This window comes from Rutilus rutilus, assembly GCF_951802725.1.
Source record: "Rutilus rutilus genome assembly, chromosome: 1".
NCBI classification, from domain to species: Eukaryota; Metazoa; Chordata; class Actinopteri; order Cypriniformes; family Leuciscidae; genus Rutilus; species Rutilus rutilus.
In genome coordinates this window covers 60,965,243-60,988,560 of record NC_140209.1, presented here as the reverse complement: position 1 = coordinate 60,988,560, position 23,318 = coordinate 60,965,243, and the positions used below count along the sequence as shown (strand labels likewise).

General features: G+C 36.8%; 1 protein-coding gene and 1 long non-coding RNA gene across 8 annotated transcripts in view; one reads left to right on the top strand and one right to left on the bottom strand.

The window, feature by feature from the left end:
* LOC311294988 (uncharacterized protein) overlaps positions 1 to 23,318 on the top strand; it is a 42,682-nt gene that overhangs the window by 15,347 nt on the left and 4,017 nt on the right. The window contains exons 5-9 of one of the 4 annotated variants that reach the window (XM_084416147.1): positions 4,178 to 4,351; positions 5,689 to 5,862; positions 7,572 to 7,745; positions 8,464 to 8,625; positions 21,084 to 21,130. In XM_084416147.1, the coding sequence (XP_084272273.1) occupies positions 4,178 to 4,351; positions 5,689 to 5,862; positions 7,572 to 7,745; positions 8,464 to 8,625; positions 21,084 to 21,130 (731 nt within the window). The remainder of the gene's footprint in view (positions 1 to 4,177; positions 4,352 to 5,688; positions 5,863 to 7,571; positions 7,746 to 8,463; positions 8,626 to 21,083; positions 21,131 to 23,318) is intronic. The other 3 variants (XM_084416149.1, XM_084416148.1, XM_084416150.1) reach the window with 3 other exon arrangements.
* Positions 1 to 23,318, bottom strand: part of LOC311296478 — a 152,141-nt gene that overhangs the window by 126,242 nt on the left and 2,581 nt on the right. The window lies entirely within an intron of this gene.

Genomic DNA, 23,318 nt, shown 5'->3' with positions numbered 1-23,318 from the left:
TACGTGAGCTGCTGCAGGAAAAATGCTAAATCCAATTTGTCCTATATGAGACATGCTTTATCTTATGAGTTATTTTGAAGCTTAATAGTAAATGCATATAGTGTAACACAGCTTGCCCCTTCAGATGCTCTGACAGATACTTGTGCTGTTTAAAGGTGCCATGTGTAAAAATTGAGGTAAAAATATCCAAAAAATTAGCTACACGCATCAAAAGAATGAGAAGAAATAAGGGCGATTATGTCATTAAAAAAATGTCAAGTTATAGTGCTGCAGAGATATCAACCTGAATTAGCATGCTAAATTACTAGCCACGGCCCGACAGGTGTCATAATACCAGTTTCGGCCATGGGAGGCGGTATGCGGGCAACATAACCACCAGCCAAACTGCAATACACGAATAACTCGCACGGCTTGTGGGCGTACTTGAACTTGATGTCAAATACTCTCTATAGCTCTTTTTTTTCTTGCCAACTACGTGACCTATATTATGGTCATTAAATGGCTTTCCTGAGGTAAATCTGACATAATTGTTCTCCAACTATGTTATTGACCTCTTCACGCTGATAAAAAACACTGATTGGTCGATATTATGTATGAGGAATACATTTCGGTAAGTTGTACTGTATCTTTCAACAGTGTTCGTGGTTTTTTACTATTAGCTAGTAGAGATGATCGGTTCACGTGCGCTAGGGATCTGTCGTGTAACATTTACAAGCGCCAAAACGGTATTTATTGTTTGAATTGTGCAATAAAAATGACAGAATCTGAGAGCTGAGATTTTTTTTTTTTATATCATAACTAACCTGCTCTGTCTAGTCCGTCGGTCTCCGTGTCCTCTTTGCTGTCTAGTCCGTCGGTCTCCGTGTCCTCTTTGCTGTCTAGTCCGTCGGTCTCCGTGTCCTCTTTGCTTCGCAAATTTTTTCTGTGCGTGAGAAAATGGATGTGTGGCGTGAGAGCATGTGAAAAGTGTAAATTGCGTGTGTCTCACGGTGAATGCGTGAGAGTTGGCAGCTCTGGTTACGTTGGCGCTAGCTTGGTCAACATCAGCGAATGCTGTCTGTCAAATTAATGTAATTCAAACTAACAATAAAAATGTAATATGAACAAAACGAATATGAACATATTCACTGGTAACGGTGAAGGTGAGTACCTTGAAGATGTCATATTTCAAAATCACTTGACATCAACCAACATTCTGGAGTCAAAACGTCCTCTATTAGGAGTTGGCTCGGCTTCGGCTATGGCTCTAGGGTCGTTGTGAAGGTAGGGGCATAGAGACTATGCCGTTTCTCGGTTGTTACTCTAGAGCAGACCAACTCATTTTCTGGAGGTATACTGCCCCCATCTGGTATGGAATGTGGAGTATGAATTGATTTTTTGGCGGACATTATTGCACATGGCACCTTTAATGTGTTTGAGACATGGTGTTTTCCTCAGTGCATAACTTACATTTCACAGGTATATTCTCCATCTGTAAATGTTGGAAGGTCATGCAAAAATATTTTGCTATCAGTAGTGGACAAAGCTTATGTAATGTAGTCTTCAGTAAACTTCACAGACTTCAGTGAACGAGCGCTGATGCACACCAAACAGACAGAGCGCAACAGAATAGGAGTGCCATAATTCTGACTAAAATATACGTTTTTCTAGAATATTTTTTCTGCACATTAAATGTGCCATATGTAGAACTTTAAACCTACAGGTAAATGTATTTTTATAATATAAGTAGCTGTAAAGTGACTATTGTAATGGGGTAATCATATGTGGGCTAATAATTACTAATCTCAGATGAGTAAATGTGTGCTTCTTACCAGTTACCACTTAGTCTGTACATTTATTATTTATTTTCATTTGCAGTGAATTTAGCTTCAGTTTTGAAAAACATTATTTTGGGGTTTTAGATTGTAATATTGTTGTTACAATGTAAGAATGAAATATGTTTTTTTTTTTTTTTTTGCATTATATGTATGTACAGTGAGGAAAATAAGTATTTGAACACCCTGCTATTTTGCAAGTTCTCCCACTTAGAAACCATGGAGGGGTCTGAAATTGTCATCGTAGGTGCATGTCCACTGTGAGAGACATAATCTAAAAAAAAAATCCAGAAATCACAATATATGATTTTTTAACTATTTATTTGTATGATACAGCTGCAAATAAGTATTTGAACACCTGTCTATCAGCTAGAATTCTAACCCTCAAAGACCTGTTAGTCTGCCTTTAAAATGTCCACCTCCACTCCATTTATTATCCTAAATTAGATGCACCTGTTTGAGGTCGTTAGCTGCATAAAGACACCTGTCCACCCCATACAATCAGTAAGAATCCAACTACTAACATGACCAAGACCAAAAAGCTGTCCAAAGACACTAGAGACAAAATTGTACACCTCCACAAGGTTGGAAAGGGCTACGGGGAAATTGCCAAGCAGCTTGGTGAAAAAAGGTCCACTGTTGGAGCAATCATTAGAAAATGGAAGAAGCTAAACATCTCCCTCGGACTGGGGCTCCATGCAAGATCTCACCTCGTGGGGTCTCAATGATCCTAAGAAAGGTGAGAAATCAGCCCAGAACTACACGGGAGGAGCTGGTCAATGACCTGAAAAGAGCTGGGACCACCGTTTCCAAGGTTACTGTTGGTAATACACTAAGACGTCATGGTTTGAAATCATGCATGGCACGGAAGGTTCCCCTGCTTAAACCAGCACATGTCAAGGCCCGTCTTAAGTTTGCCAATGACCATTTGGATGATCCAGAGGAATCATGGGAGAAAGTCACGTGGTCAGATGAGACCAAAATAGAACTTTTTGGTCATAATTCCACTAAACGTGTTTGGAGGAAGAAGAATGATGAGTACCATCCCAAGAACACCATCCCTACTGTGAAGCATGGGGGTGGTAGCATCATGCTTTGGGGGTGTTTTTCTGCACATGGGACAGGGCGACTGCAGGATGAGGATGACCGGGGCCATGTATTGCGAGATTTTGGGGAACAACCTCCTTCCCTCAGTTAGAGCATTGAAGATGGGTCGAGGCTGGGTCTTCCAACATGACAATGACCAAGGAGTGGCTCTGTAAGAAGCATTTCAAGGTTCTGGCGTGGCCTAGCCAGTCTCCAGACCTAAACCCAATAGAGAATATTTGGAGGGAGCTCAAACTCCGTGTTTCTCAGCGACAGCCCAGAAACCTGGCTGATCTAGAGAAGATCTGTGTGGAGGAGTGGGCCAAAATCCCTCCTGCAGTGTGTGCAAACCTGGTGAAAAACTACAGGAAACGTTTGACCTCTGTAATTGCAAACAAAGGCTACTGTACCAAATATTAACATTGATTTTCTCAGGTGTTCAAATACTTATTTGCAGCTGTATCATACAAATAAATAGTTAAAAAATCATATATTGTGATTTCTGGATTTTTTTTTTAGATTATGTCTCTCACAGTGGACATGCACCTACGATGACAATTTCAGACCCCTCCATGATTTCTAAGTGGGAGAACTTGCAAAATAGCAGGGTGTTCAAATACTTATTTTCCTCACTGTATATAGCATAGCCTACAAAGTTACATTTACTATTGTTTTCATAGCCTTCAACATGAACTTTGTTTGTAGGACAACATTGGGCAGGATATGAAATGCATTTTTATTTTATTTAGAAATTTCTTTAAAAAGTAGAAAATACCCATATATTAGAGATGCACCGGTTACAATTTTCTGGGCCGATTCCGATTTTTCATTAAGTTTGACCTGCCGATACCGATTTTAGCCGATTCCGATTTCATTTTTTCTAACCACTTTACAGCACACACAAATATTTATTTTATATCTTTCCTGTTATAGAACATTTTACAATTTGCATAGTAGGCCTACATCTTTTTTTGTGAATGCACTCATTGATGAACATGCACGCCGAAAAAAAATACGCGCTTGCGGTCTGAACGGACGTAATTCATGAGGTTTCCTACATGTGTGTTCTGTGTGCACGTGTGATGCTGATGTTGCGCGATGTTAATCATGGCGCCCGAGTGCATTTGACCGACTATATATATATATAAGAATTAGTTATTAGTTTTAGTGAGTAATTTATAGATTTGTATTCACAAGCATAATACTATATAAATTGTTGCAGTTATATGTTGATTTAATTTTCAACCAAAATAATCCTATTAGTTCTCCTTTTTCAGATTAACAGGCTGTAAGATCACTGATCAGCACTGTGGAATAGTGGCTTCAGCTCTACAATCACCAAACTCCCCCCTGAGAGAGCTGGACCTGAGTTACAATGACCTGCAGGATTCAGGGGTGAAGCTGCTCTGTAAGGGACTAACGAGTCTGAACTGTCAACTCATCATATTGAGGTTTGACTTATACATTTATTCATCCAATATGTTAATGTTCAAGAACAGTTCCCTGTCTATAATTTTTAAGGAGAAAAATGAAGTATTCCACTTTGACAATACAAGTGTCCCACTTTAACACTATTGCCTGAAAGTAAGTGGGGTTTCTTCAGAAGAAGTATGTTACACAGTGGTTGCAGCAGAGATGAAACAGGATCTAAGTGCAGCAGCTTTACCAAAAACAAACTCAAACTCACAAAACAATCTCCAGAACAAGAACAGAAAAACCAACTCAATGCAACGTAGAACTGACAAAGAACAGAAAGAAACACAAGGCTTAAACAGACAGAAAACAGAGGAATTAATGAGACTTATTAACTAGACACATCTGAACTGAAACTCAAATCAAATCAGAAACCATAGACACAAACAGGCAGGGGGCGGAGAAAGACAGAACGGAACTTATTAACAGTTTATCCAAACCCAGACAAGAACAGAAATCAAAACAAACTGACAACAATGTGACAGCGTCTTTTATTGTTCTTCTTCCTAGTATTATTATTATTATTTTCTTTTTAATTATATATATTTCTCTTTTTTGACTAAGGTAAGAGACATCGTAATATTATCAATAAATGGCGCATTCGGGCCAGACTGGGGGAGAGGCGCTGTAATAATGTAAAATATGTGAAAAATAATGTGTTTTTTGAACAATTAATTATGAAAGCATATTCTAGTACACCCCAAAAACAAAATCAAGACATCGTAAAAGGGAATAATAGGACACTTTTAAAGTAAAAATAGCTAAATCGGGATTTATATCGTTATTGTGAATTAAAATTACTCTCATCGTGATATTAGATTTTGGTCATATCGCCCACCCCTAGCTGCACACATACCTGTATATTGGTTAGAACATAAAGTAATTTATAGATTTTTTAAAAATACCTTTTGCAGTGTTGTTTATAGTCCTGTATAAGGTGTGCTGCCGGACCCTCAGTATCCCCATATCCTGCCTCTCTGTCGCTGTCACAAATTCTAGAACAAATATCTAAAAAACAATTTGAAATATTTGTTGTTGTTTTTTATATTAAGGCATTTTTTTTTTAAAGTAGAAAATGCCCATATATAATGTAATGCCATTCAGCCAAAAAAAAAAGAAAGAAAAAAAACGGAGATATGATTTTATTTTTACATATTGCCCAGCCCTATGTGAACATAATTTGAAGAAATTAGTTATTAGTTTTAATAAGTAATTTATGGATTTGTATTAACAAGCAAAATATTATTTAAATTGTTGCAGTTATATGTTGATTTAATTTTCAACCAAAATAATCCTATTAGTTCTTCTTTTTCAGATTAACATGCTGTAAACTCACTGATCAGCACTGTGATATTGTGGCTTCAGCTCTACAATCACCAAACTCCCCCCTGAGAGAGCTGGACCTGAGTAACAATGACCTGCAGGATTCAGGGGTGAAGCTGCTCTGTAAGGGACTAACGAGTCTGAACTGTCAACTTAACATATTGAGGTTTGACTTATACATTTATTCATCCAATATGTTAATGTTCAAGAACAGTTCCCTGTCTAGAATTTTTAAGGAGAAAAATGAAGTATTCCACTTTGATAATACAAGTGTCCCACTTTAACAGTATTGCCTGAAAGTAAGTGGGGTTTCTTCAGAAGAAGTATGTTACACAGTGGTTGCAGCAGAGATGAAACAGGATCTAAGTGCAGCAGCTTTACCAAAAACAAACTCAAACTCACAAAACAATCTCCAGAACAAGAACAGAAAAACCAACTCAATGCAACGTAGAACTGACAAAGAACAGAAAGAAACACAAGGCTTAAACAGACAGAAAACAGAGGAATTAATGAGACTTATTAACTAGACACATCTGGACTGAAACTCAAATCAAATCAGAAACCATAGACACAAACAGGCAGGGGGCGGAGAAAGACAGAACGTAACTTATTAACAGTTTATCCAAACCCAGACAAGAAGAGAAATCAAAACAAACTGACAACAATGTGACAGCGTCTTTTATTGTTCTTCTTCCTAGTATTATTATTATTATTTTCTTTTTAATTATATATATTTCTCTTTTTTGACTAAGGTAAGAGACATCGTAATATTATCAATAAATGGCGCATTCGGGCCAGACTGGGGGAGAGACGCTGTAATAATGTAAAATATGTGAAAAATAATGTGTTTTTTGAACAATTAATTATGAAAGCATATTCTAGTACACCCCAAAAACAAAATCAAGACATCGTAAAAGGGAATAATAGGACACTTTTAAAGTAAAAATAGCTAAATCGGGATTTATATCGTTATTGTGAATTAAAATGACTCTCATCGTGATATTAGATTTTGGTCATATCGCCCACCCCTAGCTGCACACATACCTGTATATTGGTTAGAACATAAAGTAATTTATAGATTTTTTTTAAATACCTTTTGCAGTGTTGTATTTATAGTAGGGCTGTGAAAAGATTAATCGCGATTAATCGCATCCAAAATAAAAGTTTGTGTTTACATAATATATGTGTGTGTACTGTGTATAATTATTTTGTATATATAAATACAAACACATGCATGTATATATTTAAGAAATATTTGCATACATATACTGTATATATTTATATTTAATTTATATTATATATAAATATAATTTTTTTTATATATAAATAACAAATTTTTCTTAAATATATACATGCATGTGTGTGTATTTATAGATACAAATTTAATTATACACAGTACACACATATATTATTTCAACACAAACTTTTATTTTGTATGCGATTAATCGCGATTAATCTTTTCACAGCCCTAATTTATAGTCCTGTATAAGGTGTGCTGCCGGACCCTCAGTATCCCCATATCCTGCCTCTCTGTCGCTGTCACAAATTCTAGAACAAATATCTAAAAAACAATTTGAAATATTTGTTGTTGTTTTTGTTTTAAATTAAGACATTTTTTTTTTAAAGTAGAAAATGCCCATATATAATGTAATGCCATTCAGCCAAAAAAAAAAAGAAAGAAAAAAAACGGAGATATGATTTTTTTTTTTTACATATTGCCCAGCCCTATGTGAACATATTTTGAAGGAATTAGTTATTAGTTTTAATAAGTAATTTATGGATTTGTATTAACAAGCAAAATACTATTTAAATTGTTGCAGTTATATGTTGATTTAATTTTCAACCAAAATAATCCTATTAGTTCTTCTTTTTCAGATTAACAGGCTGTAAGATCACTGATCAGCACTGTGATATTGTGGCTTCAGCTCTACAATCACCAAACTCCCCCCTGAGAGAGCTGGACCTGAGTAACAATGACCTGCAGGATTCAGGGGTGAAGCTGCTCTGTAAGGGACTAACGAGTCTGAACTGTCAACTCATCATATTGAGGTTTGAGCTATACATGTATTCATTAAATATGTTAATGTTCAAGAACAGTTCCCTGTCTAGAATTTAAGAAAAATGAAGTATTCCACTTTGACAATACAAGTGTCCCACTTTAACAGTATTGCCTGAAAGTAAGTGGGGTTTCTTCAGAAGACATCCTTTAATGTTCTTCTTCCCAGTATGGAATTGATTTTATATTTAATTTTTTTTTTTTTTTTTTGGACTACGGTAAGAGACATCTTAATATTACCAATAAACGGCACATTCGGGCCAGACTTGGGGGAGAGGTGCTGTAATAATGTAAAATATGTGAAAAATGTTCTATGTAAATTGTAAAAATGTAAATTCCAATACACCCCAAAAACAAAATCAAGACTTTGTAAAAGGGCATAAGAAGACCCTTTTGAAGTGAAAATAATTATACTGTGATATATATCGTTATTGTGAAATAAAATTACTCGTATCGTGATATAAGATTTTGGTCATATCGCCCACCCCTAGCTGCCCACATACCTGCATATTGGTTATAACATAAAACAACTTATTGATTTGTTTTTGAAACTTTTTGCAGTGTTGTATTTATAGTCCTGTATAAGAGGTGCTGCCGGACCCTCAGCATCCCCATATCCTGCATCCCTGACGCTCTATCACAAATCCTAGAAAAAATATCTAAAACATTTGTAAAATTGAAGCACAATAACATGAACACTTGTTGTTATAGATTATCTTGCTGTTTGGTGACAGAGGAAGGTTGTGCTGCTCTGGCATCAGCTCTGAGTTCAAACCCTTCACACCTGAGAGAGCTGGACCTGAGCTGCAATCACCCAGGAGAATCAGGACTGAAGCTGCTCTCTGACACACTCAAACATCTGGACAAACTCAAGTATGTTGATCATGAAAATGAAGTCATCATTTACTCAACCTGGTGTTGTTCTAATGCTATTAGCCCTTTCTTTTTCGGACCAAAAAAGGAGAATTAAAATAATAATATATTGTTTTATATATATTATGTTTTTATTTTGAATTTAAGGTCAACATATAGCAGTACAAAAAGACAACGACAAGAAAAAAAGGGTGATTTAACAACCGTTGAATTATATCACTTCCTCCAGTTTAAAAAAACATATTTTTTTATAATGTTATTCATATATTTCTAGGCCAGTGGGCTTAGGCAATGTGGTGATCATGCAAACAATAAAAGGATCAAACATTTAACCCTCTAGCCGCCACAGTCGAGTTTACTCGACAAGATGCGGCACTGAATAAAACGGCCGATTTTGTCAAACAGGGTGTCAAATTTCGTTCGACCTCCCCTCCACTAGTTAGCATACATGTCATACTTCATCCCCGACTCAAAAAATGTCATGTTTCTATACAAAATCTTCGAGCTAGAGCGCGTTGAATCAGTGCGAACAAAAGCGGAGCTAGTGATGCGAGTGAGCCATTTTATTAGATCAATATTGTCAACGTCAGCGAGTATTTGCATTAGATTATTATTATTATTATTATCATCTAATGGCATCAATAAAGCTTACCCGCAATGAAGTGTTGGGTGTTCTATTCGCGGACCCTGATTCTGAAGGGGAATAACGTTATCTGCCTTCAGAAAATGACGGTGATTCTGAAAGTGAAAGTATAGCCCTACACCAAGCACAAACGGTGAATCCTTTGCCCAATATATATGGTCCTTTGCCCAATGTCAGTGGTGGGAACAATGTTTCCCGGGGTCGGAGTGTTCATTGCGAAGTTAGCAGGCGTGTTAGTGTTGTGGGGAACGAGGCGGGAGATGTTTACCGCGTTCGCCATGGTGACCGCGTGCCTCTCCGCAATCGCGGCGACAGTATTGTGGTGGAGGCTTTGTCTAATGCCACTGGGTATGTTAGACGAGGTCGAAGTATTCATAGGACAGTTAGGGGGCAACGTGAAGGCAGGGTGGGGAGTCGCAATGACAAAGACAGTAGTCCGAGCTGTGCACACTCGGCGCGCGCGCGAGACAGATCTGGCCGCGCCCGCGCTGCTCGTAGCAAGAGCAGAGGCGGTGTGACACGGAGCAGAGGGGCTATTAGTCTATCGCAAGACCACACCATGAAACACTACAAGAAATGTCACCTGGATGGATAGGGAGTCATTATCTCTACAGCAAAAGCTCTGCAACATAAATTCTTTTTTTTTTTTTGTCTGCCATTTATTAGTAATGATTTACACTGTTGATTTACTATCTATTTCCCTGACCATTTTAGTGTACAATATGTGTTCTTTTTTGTGTGTTCATGTCCTTATGATGTGTGCGTCTATGTCAGCTAAAAAAACAACAACCAAAAAAAAAACACACACACACAAAAAAAACTAACATTGTCTCTCGTCTTGTCTCGTCATCTCACTCATGATCTGTGAACTAAACAGGTCTTGTCTACTTGTGTTTGTGTGTCATATGAATAATATGTGCACCATACATGGAATCAGAGTGCCTATGTAGTAAATGGAAAATCTCTACAGCAAAAGGCCAATCGCTACATGCATTCAGTTTGTTTCTATTATTAGTAATGATTTACACAGTTTGTTCACTACTTACTATTTACCTGAGCATTCAGTATTGTGCAATATAGCATACAGAAGGTGAGGGACATTTTTGGGGGAAAGAAGTGCTGCATTTTATCTTTTAAACATGTGTCTTTTCATGAAAATTCTATAATCCAAGATGGCCGCCACTATATGACGTCATGATATGCAAATTAGATGGGAAAATGTAATTCCTACATAAACTTTGGGTCATCCTTAATATTTCTCTAATTTACAGAAAGTCTCTATCTTTTATCACTTTTAATATATAGCCTTTTGAAATTAAGATGTCAAAATCGAACGTTTTAGGAAAAAACCTCTGGCGCCTAAAGGGTTAAACTGTTATCCTTTACATTTGATAGATGATTAAGAAAGGGTTCCTAGGTGGCCTCGAAGCAAGCAATGTTACCTGAAAGGTTGTGTCTAATGGCTCATTTCCACTAAGCGGTGCGGTACAGTACAGTACGGTCTGCAATTATTTCCGTTTCCACTGTCAAAAGTTGTGAATGGTACCAAAATGCCGAACCGTACCGTACTACTTTTTCGGTACCCTTCCATTGGGGTACCCAGCACAGTGGTACGGTACTAAAAGGTGGAGCTAGACTCACTGCAGGATGTTGATTGGTTGACAGAGAATCTTCACTTGCGCGTGCTACAAGGGGAATGACAACACAAGCAGCGCCATTTTTTAATATATTGTTGAAATATAATACTACTGTCATTGTGTCACGGAATGTAGTTTAAGAGTTTTTCAGGCGAGAAAGTAGTTGTTTAAAGCTCAAATCTATGGTTTATTTATAAAGATTTATGTAAATTTGATCCAGGTTGTGAGATCCATTCCAACTGATCACCGGGCGCTCAGCGCTGATGTACCCCGCCTGGGAACGCATTTCCTCGGCTAGTCGTTCTGATGTTTGCCGCTGACTCTGACGTCTCTGTAGTGGTTAAACATGAGATATAATTAATCTTGTGTAAACCTAACGGCCGATCTTTGGTCTCGTGAATCTATAATTTGTTCCCTGGCCAATCGTTTTAAAGTTTTATGACTTTATATATTCAACGTTAGGCTTTTTAACTTTACCGTTGTAACGTTAGACTAGAGCGCTGACTTTGTTTGTTTGACTGAATTGTTTGCTTTATCTCTTATTGTATAGCTTCATGTACCTTTTACTTATACTTTTATAAAGGCTATTATTGATAAAACTGAAATTTAACAAAAAAGAGACTGGGTTGAGTTTTGCCATTTTTAATTTTATTACAGTGAAGATGATCACTGTAATGTTGTTTACTGCAACATTTGTTGTTTAGTACAAATGCACTTATTGCCTGGACCATATTAATATGTTTAATATTTTTTCAATTTAAACGAAAAGAGGCAGGGTTGTGTTTTATATTTCGTTTTGTTATAAATAGGCTATCGTTATGCATGCAATGAATATAATCAATAAGCGTTGCCTGAACCACATTTGTGTGGCTATAATGTTTAAGATTTCTTTAAATGAAAACAAAGAGAGACAGAGTGGCGTTTTATAACATAATTAGTTTTATTGTTGCCTACATAACTGGAGTAGCAGAGCGAGCTGAGTGACACTTTGAAGAGCGCTCTGTTCCATTTGCAGAATTACCGGACTCGCGTCCTCGGGAGTCATTCTCCTGTGTCGGATTTGGCAAGTTCAAACTTTGCGTACTTGGTATTGAGAAACGCCTAATGTCAGCGCTTGTCTTCTTTTGACAAACAGCCGAGAAGCAAGAACAAGATCTGCTGTATGTCATACATTGTTGTTTACTATGTCACTTTCTTCTTGCGCGAAAATGACGTTGATCGCTTCTTTCCGGCATAGGCTACACCACGCCTATCAAGTAAAGGTACTGTTGGCGGGTGAAACGCAAGTCGGATGAGGGTTTACCGTCCCGAATCATACTGTACTGTACTGTACTGTACCGTACCGCTCGGTGGAAACGAGCCATAAGTCTCTCTAAATGCAAAGTGGCAGAGAGTTCAGGCAGCCAAGATTTAAAATGTGGTTTTGATGTCTTTTTCCATAAAAAGAGGATGTTTTGTTTTTTTAGCGACCACCATTCCACATTTTGGACGGCTTTTTGAATTGAATGGCAAAGCCATGAAGAGAACTAGACCAGCCGAAAACAGAATCTTTTAGATATAAGGTAGATATGTCAGGCTGACTGGTAAAGACATCCTTAAAATGGGAAATCAAACTAGGGGCATCAGGAGAGGCAGAAAGTAGAATATATATTTTATTCTTATCTGTGAACAGTTCAAAGTGTTAGATAGACATGCGAACATCATTTCTTAGCTGTAGATTTATTTAAACATTTAAATAAATCATGTGATATTTTTGTAGATATTATAATATTTTATAATATAGTATAATACTGGAATGTAAAAATATTACACAGAACAAACTGTCATATTAGTGAAGACTGCATGTTAGAGAAAGTGAATAAATTGAATCATTCAGATGCTTCTGAGCTGCTGTCAGGTTGAATGTGCTGTCTGTACGACTACTGATGCTTCTATATGATAACACATAATTAATGTTATTTATTATGACACCTAATAAGTGTCTTTATAGAAAATATATTATATTAATTTTATATTATATTATTTTATTATAATGGACACAAATATATTTAATCATGTCTGGCAACTTAAAATGTTTTATTTGGTTCTGTAAAAGTTAAATAAACATCTAATGATCTATAAGCATTTCGATGTACACCAATTATATAAAACTATACTGTCAGTATACTATAGTTATACAAATGAACTAGATTGATCCATTAATTTCCAGTCAGTACATTCAAAGGGATAGAAAAAGATTAGGCTTGGCCGACGCTGGTCATGAGTGTGATGTGTGTGATGCTGGCCAATAGTGAGCCTACGTTCTGACGTAGCGCTGCACTGTTACACTACATCAACAGGGGAATGACATGGAAGAGAAGAGATGGTTGAATAAAGACGTTATTTTTGTTTGTTTTTTGCGCACAAAAAGTATTCTCGTCGCTTGATAAACTTAAGGTTGAGCCACTGTAGTCACTTGGACTATTTTAAAGATGTCTTTACTAACTTTTCTGGGCCGACAGATGAAATTGCCTAGCAGCCTATGAAGAAGTGAGAGAGCTCTCAGATTTCACATTTTTGGGTGAACTAACCCTTTAAAACAGGGGTGTCCAATCCTGTTCCTGGAGATCTACCAACCTGCAGAGTCTCAATGATCTCTCAAAGGGATTGTCATGTTTAGTGCTTCTTGGAATTAAAAAGTAAAAAAAAAAACACTAATATAGACAATTTTGTAAATTTATATAAAATAAATAAACATGTAATTTTGATGGTTTAATTCTGTCTGTAGACAACAATTAACCATACAAAAACACGTTGTTCCAAACCATCTCAGTGTAACTGCTTTATTATATTATATTATATTATATTATATTATATTATATTATATTATATTATATTATATTATGTTTAGTGGTGGGCATAGATACATTTTTTTAATCTAGATTAATCTCACTGTAATCTTGGAATTAATCTAGATTAAAATGGCTCATTTGACTTCTGCCGAAGGCATTCAGAATATGTGTGCTACCCAAATAATGAGGGGCACGTGTTTCTTAAATACAAAAATACTCCTACAGTAAACTAATTCCGCATTGCACAAGGTGCAAACAACCTTAGTCTTGTCGAGGTTTCCATTGGGAAGCTTCTAGGGGTGTAACGGTTCACAAAATTCACTGTTCGGTTCGATACAGCAAAAAGAAAGAAATGCCAGAGATTTTATTAAATTTTATTAAAACTAACATCATAAAGTATGATTTTTTTTTTTTTTTACTTTGAGCAATGATGGAGCTATAATAGAATCTTCTTATGAGCATATAAAACAAAACTGCTCCTTGGAAAAAATGAAATGTAGCCTAATATTGTAGTAGTTATAAACAAAGGTCTATTTTTAGTTCAGATTAACATTTGAGGGCAGCAATTTTATTCATAATGGCAAAATAAAACCGACGTAATGTTACTTGAAAGCATTATAGCCTACTATTCCTGCCAAACTTCCATGATAGCAGTTAGTGTTACTACAGTAAATCCATGGTGAATGTTGCTGATCTGTGGACACTGGATAGTTCATTCATGGCACAATGTTTCTTCCTGGCTTCCACGCACTGTTTGATCCGTTAATAATGGAGAAATGTGAATGTTTCTCTCTAGATCTCGCAGCGATGTTATTACTTCTGTGGCGAATTCAAATTATTTCTTTACTGGATCCCTTAGCGCTGTGTAGTAACAGTGTCGCTTGATCAAGATCGGCTCGCGCTGCTTTGGTCCAAACTGATAAACAACGGTCTGTCAACCACACAATAACGTGTAGCTCAGTTACGTTTGCCATTTGATGTCGGACAATGTTGTGGTAGCGCCAGCGTCTCTGAGCGCGCTTGCCACGCGCAACCCGCCTACATTTGAAATAACGAAAAATGGTCCAACGAACCGTTCGGTTTGAAAATGCGTACTGAACACCGAACCGAAAGCCTCGTACCGAACGGTTTACTACGAATATGTGTACCGTTACTCTCCTAGAAGCTTCTTAAAAATACATTTTCCCTGAAGCAAACCCGGCGGCTTCATAGCTGTATCCATGTTAGCACGTCACGTTTGATGTGGTAATTTCACAGTAGGCACAGTGCAATTCGGCTAGGTATAGGCATACATCCGCGCTAAAATATCAAGGTGAAAGTCATCATAGCTTGCGTAGTATAGACCCAGCTCCCAACCCAACTTTGAGAATAGATTAACGGCGATATTTTTTTTATCGCCCGATAAGAGTCTCACGTTAAGGCAGCACGTTAACGCCGATAACGGCCCACCACTAATTATATTATATTATATTATATTATATTTAGTGCTGTCGACGTTAACTCAAAATATTTAAATAAATTAGCGCAGCATCTGTTTTTTTCTTGGCTGTCTGTGAATGTCCTTACACACACGCGAGGCAAAGAAAGACGCTATAGATAATTAATATATTCGTAAGGGTCAGACTGCAAAAATGTTGTGTGCTTCCTCCAGCCGCCACTGAAGGGAACAGAGAATAAACTCACTGCTATTGACTAAAGAAAATAACTTTTGTATCTTTAATAAGGATTAATCTATATTTGATTTATAAGTTATGCAGTGTAGACTGTTTGATAACTTTATTAAATTTAGTATATTTCCGACCTGTTAGACACCGGTAAATATGGTCACAGGTAAATATGACATTTATTATGGGTTTATGTGAGGATTGTGGTAAATTCACTTAAATTAATAGTTGTTAATTTTTTTTGTTAAAGTCTAATAAATGTTAAGAAAAGTATAGCTTTCAAAACACTATAGTGTTGAATGGATATAATTAATGTTTAAAATTGAGGGAGACATCATCGAGACATAAGTTGCTGTATTAGTATCAGTGATCCTGATTCATTCATAAAAAGATGCCATAAAACAAGTTTTTAAAGGTGCATTAAGCAACTTTTCATGTTAAAAATACCCGTTTTTCTAACCCATACATGCTTAAACAATTGCCTGATGGGCTGAATGAGCGCCTGATGTGATTTAATATAGTTAATTTTTTATTGATTGACAGCACAAATGATATATTATATTATAAAGAATGGTACAGCTAACACAACACTGTAAAATAAAATGTTTTCTCAGGTAACCTGAAATGTGCTTCATTTAGTCCTGAAATAACTGCTTTGTTTTCTAAATAGGGCTGTCCCGATAACCGCAATATTGTAGTACCGCGATACTGACAAGCAAACCGCAGAGTAATGAGTGTTTCCTTTTCTCATAAGTATATCCTTCTTGTTTTGAACTTTGTGCATGTGTATTAAATGTTAAATAAGTTAATCATCATTGATATGTGATCCGTTCGGATCAATATCTTCGGTTCGGCACACACGTGATTCGCGGATTGATTTATAAAAAAAAAATAAAAAAATTGTGCGCATGTTCAGTCCACACAGTGTGGTCATGACGAGCAGAGGAACGGAGGAGCTTGAACGCCCCGCGTCATTTAAATCCCCTGTATGGGAGCATTTTGGGCCGCGCGGAAAACACGTGCATGCTAGAAATAGAACCGACGCCTATTTTTCACACGACACGCAAGCGTTTCCAGGCAAAATAGATAGGAAAATATCGTGTCATTTTGACACGAATACATAATAAATGTCATTTTGATGTTTGGAAGTGTCTAGGTTTTGACATAAATGCAAATATAAATTTAATTAAAAAAAAAAATTATCGATTTTCAAATACTGCACCTGTCAATACAGAACGAAATATTCTATAGCCAACACTGCCGACGTTGTCTTTGCTGCTATATATTTACGTTTAACATGAAGTATAGGCCTTCCACAACTCTCTCCCCATATGTCAAATATATCACCAATGAGGCTTATCATATGTCACCTAGCAGCAGCAGCGCCGTGTCAGATACATTTCTGGTGTGCAAAGACATGGAAAACGCCACGCAAACGCCACGCAGCTGAAACGCCACGCTCACGCCACGCAACCAGTGTGTGGCCGGCCTAAGTTGTTGTTCATTAAGTTAAAAAGAAGATATTATGCCTTGTGCACTTTAAGTTGATTTTATATATATTAATTTAATAAATTAAAACTGTTAATAAACAAAAAGACAAAATGTATGTTTATTTGTCTTGTCTTTTTTATTATCATTATTATTTTTTTTGCTGATCCGAAAAATCATCAGATCCGTTACTCTGATCCGAGAAACGATCCGAACCGTGAGTTTTTTGATCCGTTGCACCCCTACTCTTAATGTTTAAGGGTATTTACCATGAATGGCGGCAGCGCTGGTCAGTGCATTGAATCAATGCCATTGGTCTCTATTAAAGGGATACTCCACTTTTTTTGGAAATAGGCTCATTTACAACTCCCCCAGAGTTAAACAGTTGAGTTTTATCATTTTGGAATCCATTCAGCCGATCTCCGGGTCTGGGGGTCCAACTTTTAGCATAGCTTTGCATAATGAATTGAATCGGACAAGACCATTAGCATCTCTCTCAAAAAAATGAACAAAGAGTTTCGATATTTTTCCTATTTAAAACTTGACTCTTCTGTAGTTACATCGTGTACTAAGACTGACGGTAAATGAAAAGTTGTGATTTTTTCTAGGCTGATATGACTAGGAACTATACTCTCATTCCTGCGTAATAGTCAAGAAACTTTGCTGCCGTACCATGAGTCCAGCAGGCGTAATATGTGCTAATGGTCTTGTCCGATTCAATTCATTATGCTAAGCTATGCTAAAAGTGGGACCCCCAGACCCGGAGATCGACTGAATGGATTCGAAAACGGTAAAACTCAACTGTTTAACTCTGGGGGAGTTGTAAAATGAGCCTCTTTCCAAAAAAAGTGGAGTATCCCTTTAAGTGAAGCATCAGCTTCAGTGTTAACCATGCGACGCATTGCTGGTCAGCTGAGCTTTGAAAAGTGGAGCTCAAAGTTAAAATAATTAGCACCTTGTTTCATTACATCTATCTTTTAATGAATCAGCGTTTTTGAATGTGAACAAACAGTTTAATGACTCTGTCAAAGTCAATCTCTTGCCGCCACCCAGTGGCGTAACACTGTAACTGTGCGCAGTGACGAAGACGATGATACTGGTGAAATATCAGCAGAAAGCCTCTTGTCCAGTCAGATTCGAGGATCTATTACATCTATTATACATATAAAAATAGCCAAACGAGCTTATTGTCAGGTTTATGTTCTGTTATGTGAACCTTTATTTTGACATTCGGTTTGACTCTTTTGTTTACTTCACTTCAGAGATGGTAAAACTAATCCATATGCATTGAGTGGTTTAGTCCACATTTTCTGAAGAGACTCGATCGCTTTATATGATGAACAGATTCATTTTTCCTAAATTCACATATAAACATATAAACATTCATCAACTCACACATTAGTTGTGTGTAAACGTAAGCTCAAGTATGTTTGCTTGACGCGTGTTAGAACCAATCAGAGATGGGCATAAATACATGGAAATGTATTTAAAATACAAATACAAAATACTGTGTGAAATGTTTTATTTAAATACAAATACAGTATTTTGAAAATACACAAAATACATGTGAAATTGGCCATCCAGTGCAGGTATAGGCCACAGTGAATGAAGAAACTACATAGGCCTACTGACTTTACATTCCTAACCTCATCTCTTTCTTTTTTTTGCAGGTAGTCCAATGCTTTTTAAGTAATTTTATGTTTATTTTATGTAAAGTTTATTTGTTTCTATAAGTGTATTAAAATTAGAAAGTGTAGCCTATCTAAAATTTTAAATTAGAATTAATTTAGATTAATTTGACACTATTTACCCCTTTTTGATTATTTTTTATGTACAATAAAACTAAAAGCTGAAGATGTTTGTGGTGTATCATTCATCAGTGCTTCTTTTTCCACTCCAATGTTCCAATAATCCCTGATTACTAAAAGCTGCACGGATATTTGCTTACCCCACAAACAGGCCCATCTATGTAAACGATTTATAAAAAGATCCATCAATTCAAACTTTATATCATCGCTATGATATGTAGTGTCATATCACCCAGCCCTAACATGCAGTAAAGCTTTAAACACATTTGACAAGCTAGTTGATAAAAATCTACTATTCTTTCTTTTATTCTTTCATGTTAACTGAAGTGAATAATGCACTATTTTAACTTTAATCAACAAGTAGAATTGATCATGACATTCTCACCTTACAAAAAAAAAAAGAAAAGAAAAGAAAAGAAAACCATCGCTGATCCAATGCTGAGCTAGTGAATGTCTGAAGTAGTTGATGCACAAAATCAGTACCCTGATAAAGAGGTTGACTGGCAAAAAGTATTTTATGTATTTTGAAAATACAAAAATACTCATCTTAAATGTATTTAAATATAAATTACATTAGATTTTTTTCCAAAGGATTTAAAATACAAAATAGTATTTTGTAGGCTATTTCAAATACGTATTTTAAATACATGTATCTGAAATACTGCCCATCCCTGGAACCAATGAGGTTCATTCTTGTGTTACGCAGCACACTTTAACTTCTGCAAGAGCTTACATCTTTACATCAACTTACATCAAGGGTCAAATCAAATAGAAATGCCACATTATAGTGAAACTTTACAAAAGAAAGGACTGAAGTAGAGTTTCTCGATGGGTTCTCTGGGTTTACTGTGTGTGTGTTTGGTGCTCTGATGCCTCCTGAATTTGCAGAGCTTCATGCTTTCATTCGCTAGTCTCTCACCACAGATTACACACTCATTCTCTCCTTTTTAGCGCACACATTTTCCTCTTCTCCCTTTGCTACGTCCTTTTTTTTTTTAAGCTGCATCTGTCCATTCCCACTCTCACGATACACAGATAAAAACTCTCGACATTAAGGAAATTACTTCTCTTTTCATATATAAACTATTATTAAAATATTCTAAATGGAATTATTTATCATGCTCCTAGGAGGAGTTTGATCAAGACTTTTCCAAAGTTATTGACCCAATATGCAAATCACCTTTTTTTAATAGATCATCCCTCTGAGTTTTACGATTTATGTTCTCAATTTCGGTGCTTGGACCCCTAGTAATAAGTGTGGCCAGTGCCACAACTGTTAGGTCACAAAATTAGAAACTTGTGTGTGTGTGTGTGTGTGTGTGTGCGTCAGTTTGGTTTGAAATGTGCTGGGGACAGAGACGCATTCGGAAGTGCATGTTCAGAAGTGCTGGGTACAATGATGCATTCATTTTTTTTCCTCTTTCGCGCAGGTCATGTTTCAAAAGACGATGTCCTGTAGCTTACTAATGTAAATATATAAAAATGTTTAATAAAAAAGCGTTGCTAACACAATTCAGTTTAAATAGTACATTTGGTTTAATTTGTCATTTAATGAGGTCTAATATATGTTATTAGTGGTGAGAATTTTCACGTGAATAAATACATAGATCCGACAACTTTAAGCGTGTATTTAAGTGGTCCAGTGGCAGAACTTTTCCAAGCGTGTCAGAGGTTCTGGGTTCTAATCCGCACTCGTATAGGTTTTCTTTTTTCTCATCAAAACCGATTATGTTTATCAGTGGTTGTATATCAGGCAGGGACACGCGTGTGTGCATTTTGTTTTGTAATTTCACCGGAACGAATAGAGAGTCTCCACAACGGACTGAAGTGCGCGAGTGAAGACCGAGAGAACACAGTCCAAGAGAACACAGTCTCCGACTGATCGCAGCGGCAACGAGCACTTTTATAACTTGATTTAAAAAACAACACATTTCAGCGCTAGATCATCTCTTATTTAACAAATGAACTAAATGAATGCTCTGCTAGTTAACTGGAGATGTTTTATTTATTTGTGTTGGTATAGCCTATTAGTGTCGCGAGATATTTCAAAAGTGGTGGGGACATGTCCCACCCGCCCCACCCGCAAATTACGCGTGTGTGTGTGTGTGTGTGTGCGCGTTTGGCTATACATGTGAGGGCGAAATGTTCTCACCTTTATAGTGAAATAGTAAGAAGACATTTTGAGGACATAGCGAGAACATTTTACTGGTCCTCACTAGTTAAAAACAATTAAATCTTAAATCTAGTGTTTCTGTGTTTGGGAGTGAGGCTTGAGTTTGCCTTGGCCATAAAAAATAGCATTAACCTGATATAAAATGAATGGTCTATGCAATGTCCTCACTAATATAATGAAACAAACTGTGTGTGTGTGTTTGTGTGTTTTCTAGTGTGGATCACGGAGGAGAGATCAGGATGTCAGCAGGACCACGCAGATGTAAGTCCACAAACACACAGTTTTAGTTTTTGGTGTTTTGTTATGTTGGCTTGAGAAAGCTATTAAACTTAGTATTATTATTATTATTATTATTAGTGGTGCTAAGCTAACACACACACACACACACACACACACACACACACACACACACAGTCAGTCAGTCAGTCACACACACACACACAGGGCCTTAAGGTCCCAATATACTCCCGGCGAAGTTCTTTTTCGTTCTTCATTAAGCCGGGACACACTTAACGACTGTAAGGCCGATTATGAATGTAGTTTGATACTTCTGACTGATCACGGCCGAACACGCCGAGTTAGAGACCGTTGCGTTCAGTCGTTGTTCACAGTTTGTGTTTAAAATCTGCTCTAGTCGTTGGAAACTCTGTAAGTGTGTTCAGTTCAGTCCAGTGGAGATTTCTTTAAGACTGCAAGAGAAGCTCGGCTTCCCCTATAATGTCAAAAAATGAATGGTCAAATATGTACTATTGTGTTAACATTATATTGAAAATGTGTTCATCTCAAAGACGAGTTGGTTCAGAATCAGTTACATACAGCAGGTCGGCTGACTCGATTCTCATACATTCCCGTAGCGTCACAGTGCATTTCCCTGTTGAAGCCCAGCGTCCATTGACATCAGTGGGGCGGCTCTGAATAGTTTTTTGTGGGCTGGCCTGGACTCCGGGCTTCTGCGTGATGATTGGAGGGTCTGTTCAAAGGCTGCATCTCCTTTTGATTGACAGCAATTTCATACAATCAAAAGTCGCTGATGTTGAAGCTGTTCGAGCTCAGTCCCATCGCGGATTTTTCAAAGACAAACTGCTGCAATCATTGCTTGTCGAAATTGCTAGCCAATTTTCATAATACATTTCACACAATTATACATTTATACCTTTATTATATTATTATTATTTTTATATTATTATTAGTAATAATTCAAAAATAATTATAAAAAAAACATTATTATTATTATTATTATTATTATACTTTATTATATTATTATTTATACCTTTATTATATTATTACATTCATTTTTCACAGAGCATTTTCTTGAAAAGGAACGTAGAATTTACGTATAAATAAATGAATAATTTTTATGATGTAGGCCAAAAATGAGCTTCCCCTCTTTGAAAGACCAGCAGCCGCCACTGGTTCAGTCTAAGAATGTTTCAGCTGGTCGTTAAGTGTGTCTCCGGCATTAGCGGTAAAGCGAAGTTGGAAATACGCAAGCAGCGATACACTGTTAGTGAATATCTGACTCCGCCCACACGGCTGAGAGCGACGTCTAGATGAATATGTAAATATGTGCTGCACACTTTCCTCTCAGTGACTAAATAAACATCTTTATAGAGAGCATAAGAAAAGACTCTGATCAGAACAACATGGGCATGTTAGCATGAGCTCTGCAAATTAGCACTCCAGTAAAGTCACGTTTATTTATATGGCATTTTATTCAATAGATTGCTTAAAGCAGCTTTACAGTATTAAACATGAACAACAGTGTCAGAGCCTCAGATTATCAGAAGCACAACTTCATCTCCTACTATAAAGCGGCTCTCCAGTGTGTTCATGTCTTCACCCGTGGAGATCTTTCCTCGACTCAACAGATGAAATGAGTCAGAGAAGAGTTCAGTGTGAAAGAAGGCGGAGCCTCAGCGCACGCATCATATTACGTCATCGTCACGGGACCAATCAGCAAAGCTCGTTTTGTGACTTCAGAGTTTTTCTGTGTGTCTGAATATTTTGTTGATTGTCATTATTGTTGAGATTCATGCGCTGATTCTTGATGTGTGTGTGAGTCTACATGATCCTGTCTAAACGTTTCCTGCATTTTCATTAGTATTGACATGTGAAGTTAACAACTATATGAACTAGTTTAATCAGAGATTAGAGACTCTGGTGTCAGTGAATCACTAAATGATGACTATCATCACTAAACAGTGACCAACATCTGATCAGTTTCTCTGGTGTGTGTTTGCCGTAACACACACGTGTCAGAAACACACAGTTAAAGCAGTCAGAGAGAAACTAATGTTCAAAACTCAAGAGTCGAGAGCAACTAAAGCAAACACTGAACACAACTTTAATATCAACATCAACATCTGAACTGTTCATTCTCAATAAGAACTTCAGCAGGAAAGAAATAAAGTCTGTAATAAGAGGAGATGCAGAGATCTTGAGAGATCTG